The sequence below is a fragment of the Myodes glareolus genome, chromosome 8 (assembly GCF_982192425.1).
Source record: "Myodes glareolus chromosome 8, mMyoGla1.1, whole genome shotgun sequence".
Classification (NCBI taxonomy): Eukaryota; Metazoa; Chordata; class Mammalia; order Rodentia; family Cricetidae; genus Myodes; species Myodes glareolus.
In genome coordinates this window covers 70616819-70622330 of record NC_142033.1, presented here as the reverse complement: position 1 = coordinate 70622330, position 5512 = coordinate 70616819, and the positions used below count along the sequence as shown (strand labels likewise).

The 5512-nt window shown below is 59.7% G+C and overlaps 1 protein-coding gene across 1 annotated transcript; it reads left to right on the top strand.

Annotated features, from left to right (window-relative positions):
- The first annotated feature begins 523 nt into the window (after window positions 1–523).
- Hmx1 (H6 family homeobox 1) lies at window positions 524–5014 on the top strand. Its single transcript, XM_085691472.2, has 2 exons — window positions 524–1555; window positions 3904–5014. The coding sequence occupies exons 1-2, from the start codon at window positions 1183–1185 to the stop codon at window positions 4527–4529; spliced, it is 999 nt and encodes a 332-aa protein (XP_085547598.1). The 5' UTR covers window positions 524–1182; the 3' UTR covers window positions 4530–5014.
- The last annotated feature ends 498 nt before the right edge of the window (window positions 5015–5512 follow it).

The following is a 5512-nucleotide window of genomic DNA, read 5'->3' as shown; positions in this document are numbered from 1 at the left end:
GGCTGTCCCCTGTTCGCGTCGAAAGTGGGTCACAGCTCCGCTGGCCTCAACGAAGTCTGGGTTACCCTCTGCGACCTCGCTCCTGAAGCAGGGGAAGACAACTCACTCTGAGTAGGGCAAGAAACAGAGGCAGAAGGAGGCACTGTCCCACACGACCTCCAGACCCCCATAATGGCTGGCCTGAAGCTCTCGTGGGCCAGAAAGAGAGCGAGCAGCGCTGTGGTTACAGGCTCCCAGTCAGCGGGACACCCGGATGCAGGGGGGGGGGGGTCGGGTCCTTCGGGTTTCGATCTGTTTACACATCGAGACAAAGCCCCGGAAAAAACAGCATTCCATCGCACCACGATGGCACGGAAAGCGTGTTTCGTTACGAGTCGGCCTTAAAATATGTCGCGTTTCTACAACCTTGCTTCAACAAAATTCCCTTTTTAAATTACACGCATGGGGTCTTTTAAAAAGTGAGGTTACAGCCCAATCGGCTATAGTTCTTCCATGCGCGCAAATACACAGTCACCCCAACACACGAATTCACGCACATACCGCGCGTTCTGCGGGTTCCGACACGCTCTAGGTGGGTGAGTCCTCGCTCTCCTCGGACACGATTGGCCAACCTGGGCCTCACGGCGACCCTGTAGCCAATGGTCGTCCTCTCATCCGAAGCCCCGCCCCTCTCCAACCCCTGGCGCCGGTGCGGGGGACGGCCGGAATGCACCACGCGGGGTCATCACCGCGCGACCACCGGGCCCCCTGCCCTGGGTCGTGCCGCTGCCTGCGTGCAGGCTCCGGCCGGGCGGTGTCGCCGGCAGTAGCCTCTCTCAGGAACGCGGCGGTTTCTTGGGGTTGAGCCTGCGGAGCCCGCCCCGCCCCCGGTCCCGCCCCCTCTCCGCCCCCGGTGAGGCCGGCCGGGGCGGCGACCTGAACCGCTACGAGAAAGGCAAGCGAGGCAGCTGCGGGAACGCTGTCCGCACGCACCCGCTCCCGCCCTGTTCAGCGCGGCACAGAAGCCGACGCCCGCCTCGTGGAACCCGACGCCCACACTCGGGGAAGCGGCTCTCCAGGGCCGGCCCGCGCGTGCGCTGGGCAGCCGCTCGCCACGATCTCAGCAAGGCCGGGAAGCGGCTGCGCCCCGGGCACCGGGGACCCCCCAGGATCCCACCATTGCCCGACGGGCCCGCGGCCGCAATGCCGGATGAGCTGACCGAACCCGGGCGCGCCACGCCAGCCCGTGCCTCTTCCTTCCTCATCGAGAACCTGCTGGCAGCCGAGGCCAAGGGTGCGGGGCGCGCAGCCCAGGGCGATGGCTTCCGCGAGGAGGAGGAAGACGACGAAGACCCCGAGGATGAGGACCCAGAGCTGGCGCGGCGGCGACGGCTGCAGAGGCGGCGGCAGCTACGCGCGGGCAGCGGGCCGGGCGGAGAAGCGAGGGCGCGGGCGCTGGGCCTAGGGCCCCGGCCACCTCCCGGGCCCGGGCCGCCCTTCGCGCTCGGCTGCGGAGGCACGACGCGGTGGTACCCACGGGCCAACGGCGGCTACGGAGGTGGTCTGAGTCCTGACAGTGAGTGAGGGTGTGGGAAGGAGTGGGCAATGCGCGGGGGCCCTGCTTCCCCCCTGCGCGTTAGTTTGGTGACTTAGGGCTTGGTGAACTGGTAGTCTTCTGTGTACCAGGACCTGGGTGGTATGAGAACCCCTTGAAACGCCAGCTAGAGCAGTTTTTGGAGACCAGGGATGGCGGTCCACACTTGGAGGTACTAAGGCGCGGATTAGGGCCGAAGAAAGCGAAATTGCGGTCAGGAGAGAGGAGAGTGAAACAGGCCGAGGGAAGACAGTGAAGATGAAAGGGAAATGAGGGGAGAGGAGAGGAGAGGAGGCAGTGAGGGTCAAGCACTAAAATAAAAGGGATGCTGAGCAGAGGATTCCCAGTTTTGGGGTTTGGATGGGAGGTCTTCTTCCACAGCAACTGTGGCCCCCAAAGTGTCATGTACTCTACCGACTGCAGTTAAGAGCAGGGCTGGCTGGGCCTGGGCCTCCCTTTGGGTCTTCCCAAGCCCCAGAGCTGAGGCCGGTGGGAGCGCACTCTGAAGGGTCCTTTCCATCCCTCTCTTGATTTCTTGCTCCTCCCCCTCCTTGGCCTTTGTTTCCTGTAGAGGGCTCAGAGAATGGGGGTGGGGGACTCTTCAGCCCCAGAACCCACTTACCCATCTGGCCTGGACATCCTGATTCTGCTTCTGTCTCCAGAGGGTCCTTACCTCTCTTAGGACCTGCCCTTTAGAGAGCAACCCCCAAGAAAGACTAGGAAAAGATATTCCAACTGCTCCCCAACCCAGCCCTCTTTGCCAGCCTCCTTCCAAAAACACACGTGGCTAAAGACTGCCCACTGAGGCTCTGGGAGCCACCTGTGTGTAGGTCCAGGAGCTCTGAAGTAGGAAGTGACCTGCAACCACTCTCTTCCATTAGATACCCACCACCTTCCTGATGTGGAGTCGACAGCCAGTCTCCCATTCCAGGTCTGGGTGCCTTCTTTACGTAAACCTAACAGGGCCTGTAGTAGAACTGAAATCCAATGAGGAGATTCTTGCGGGATGCATTTTCTTCTCCTCACCTGCAGCCCAGTTGTCAGACCCCATGGAGGTGGCTCCTCCTCATTTCGTGCCATGCGGGTTAGGGTTCCCTATTCCTGTCAGAGCAGGGGAGTTAGATGAGCACTTCATCGCAATTCACGGACCGCTGTGAATTCAGGGACTTAGGGTGTTTTGTGCAGATGCAGGGAGCCCTATTTCTGGCTGCGTACATAACCACCCTGATATGTGACTTTGTAGTGGGCACCGAGAGAGCACTGAACGTGGGGCCTGGACAGGGGCACAAGGGGGATCAGTTTGCTTCCAAGGACACCAGGCAGAGTTTAGCCAGACACACAAGCCCACCACACTGTGGTATAACCTGGGTCAAAGCCCACCTTGACCTCTATTAGTTGTCAGAAGGACAGGTTGGTCTGAGTTAGTTCTGTGAGCTCGGAGGTCTAAAGGAGAACCAGGGACCCATGTGAACTTCTTTAATCTGGTGATGTCCCTTGTCAACCCTGAGCTTGGTATTTGGAACATGAGTCCAGAGGGTTTCTGTGAACAGGAGCCCCCAGGATATGGGTAGATGTTTGACACAGGGTAGGGATTTTGTGGTTCACAGAACAGTCTTCCTCTGGTGCTCCCTTGGAGTAGGTTTGCTACTACAGAGGGTCTGCCTCTGAGGGTGTCTGGGTTAGGATTGTGCCAATGTCACCCCAGTGAAGTTTTGGGGGGATGTGCATTCGTTTCTCCTAAGAGCTGTTTCTCTGGTGTCTGCCCCCCCCCCCCAGTGATGGGGAGGCCTTGGTCCCTAGCTGCCTGCTTGTATGTCAGTTTCTGTGTGTACATAACTCTGAAGGACATCGGGTCCTTTTGCCCTGAGCCTCTATGATTGTGCTAGGTCTGGGATACAGCTGAGCCAGGAGCAAGTGGTCAGCTTGCCTTTTGAATTAGTCTTTTTCTTTCTTTCTTTCTTTCTTTCTTTCTTTCTTTCTTTCTTTCTTTCTTTCTCTCTCTCTCTCTCTCTCTCACTCTCTCTCTGTCTCTCTCTCTCTCTCTCTCTCTCTCTCTCTCTCTCTCTCTCTCTCTCTTTCTCTTCTGTCCTCCTCTGGGTGTCTGCTGCCACGTGTTTGCCTGTGGCCCTAGTCTTGGGCTTCACTTTCTGCCTTTGCCTCTGCCACTCCCCCAACCTCCAAGTGTAAGGTGCCCCAACCCCTGCTCAGGGAATATTTCCCAGCTCGTGGCATTTGGCTGTGGAGGATTTGAAGGAGGGAGGAAGCCAGTCTCAGACTCCTTCTTGTGCAGACACTTAGAACCTACCACTATACCCGTTTCTCCCCTGCAGCAAGCGACCGGGACTCTCCGGAGGCCTGCGAGGAGATGGGTCGCGCAGAGAGTTCCTGGCCGCGGTGTCCCGGGCCGGGAGCCTTGCCGCGGGAGGCGACGACACAGGGCCCAGCGGTTGGCGGGGAGGAGGCGGCGGAGCTGGCAGAGGCCCCGGCAGCATCAGCGGCTGCGGCAGGGGAGGCGCGCGGTGGCCGCAAGAAGAAGACGCGCACGGTTTTCTCGCGCAGCCAGGTCTTCCAGCTCGAGTCCACCTTTGACCTGAAGCGCTACCTGAGCAGCGCGGAGCGGGCAGGCCTCGCCGCCTCGCTGCAGCTCACCGAGACGCAGGTCAAGATCTGGTTCCAGAACCGTCGCAACAAGTGGAAGCGGCAGCTGGCGGCGGAGCTGGAGGCGGCCAGCCTGTCCCCGCCGAGCGCGCAGCGTCTGGTCCGCGTGCCGGTGCTCTACCACGAGAGTCCCCCAGCCGCCGCGGGGCCCGCGCTACCCTTCCCGCTGGCGCCGCCCGCACCCGCTCCACCGCCGCCGCTGCTCGGTTTCTCCGGCGCGCTGGCTTACCCGCTGGCCGCCTTCCCCGCCGCTGCCTCGGTGCCCTTCCTGCGCGCGCAGATGCCGGGGCTGGTGTGAGCCCGCGCCCTCAGTGCAGGCGCACCTCGCAGTACCTTCGGCTGCCATCTCTGTGGGCAGCCGCTCCAGAGTGTACCAGACGGCGGCAGCGGGAGACTCGCAGCCAGCTACAGGGCTGGAGCCCGGCTCAGAGGAAAGCGGCAATGAGACAGCTCTCGCCGCACTGAGTGCTGAGCAGTTGCGGGCAAACGGACACTTGGAACGGGCTGGCCAAGGAACCGCATGGTGACTGTCCCCGAGGCACCCTGCTCCTAACTAAAAATGGCCCCTTCGAGGGACCTCACAGGAACTTAAGACAGCAGGTCCCCTTCGAGGGGACAGCGCAGAGAGCCATGGGCCTTGGGACATCTCATCTTGGGCCTCTCTTCCGAAGAGGGCTTCTCTCTTGGGCGGCTTTCGTTCTCTTGGTTTGGCGAAGACTTTTTTTTTTTTTCTGTGATGACTCTACTTCTTTGCATATGGAATAAAAAGGGACGTTTTCTGGATGGACTCGCTGCTGTGTGGTCGCTGGGCAGAGACTCTTCTGGTAGCAGGCTTGAGTGAGTGGGTGCTTCCCTCCAAAAGTTGGCCAGGGACTTGGGAAGGCTGTCCTGGGGTACGTGGGTGGGGCAGGCTGGAATCACACTCCTGCTCTAAGGTCCTCAGTTTTACTCTCCTCCTGACAGGGAGGCCCTCTGAACCTCCGTGGAAGGCATAAAGATTCAAGAGAGAGGAGTATCGATGTAAAGATGATAGTATGTTCTAGAGTTCTGGGAACTGAAACCAAAAGGCACAGGCAGATGAAGGTAGGACTCTCTCTGACTACCAATTAGTCACAAGCGCTCATGAGGCTGTGTCCACTGCCCTTACCAGCACTTGCGGTAGACAGCAGATTCTGTGTAGAAATTCTTGGAACCAAAACAAAGTTCTGGTTCTTCCATCAAGGTGCTGAGGTACTTTCTCCTGCTTCCTCTGGTCCATCTATATCCTCGGGCAGTCCAGAC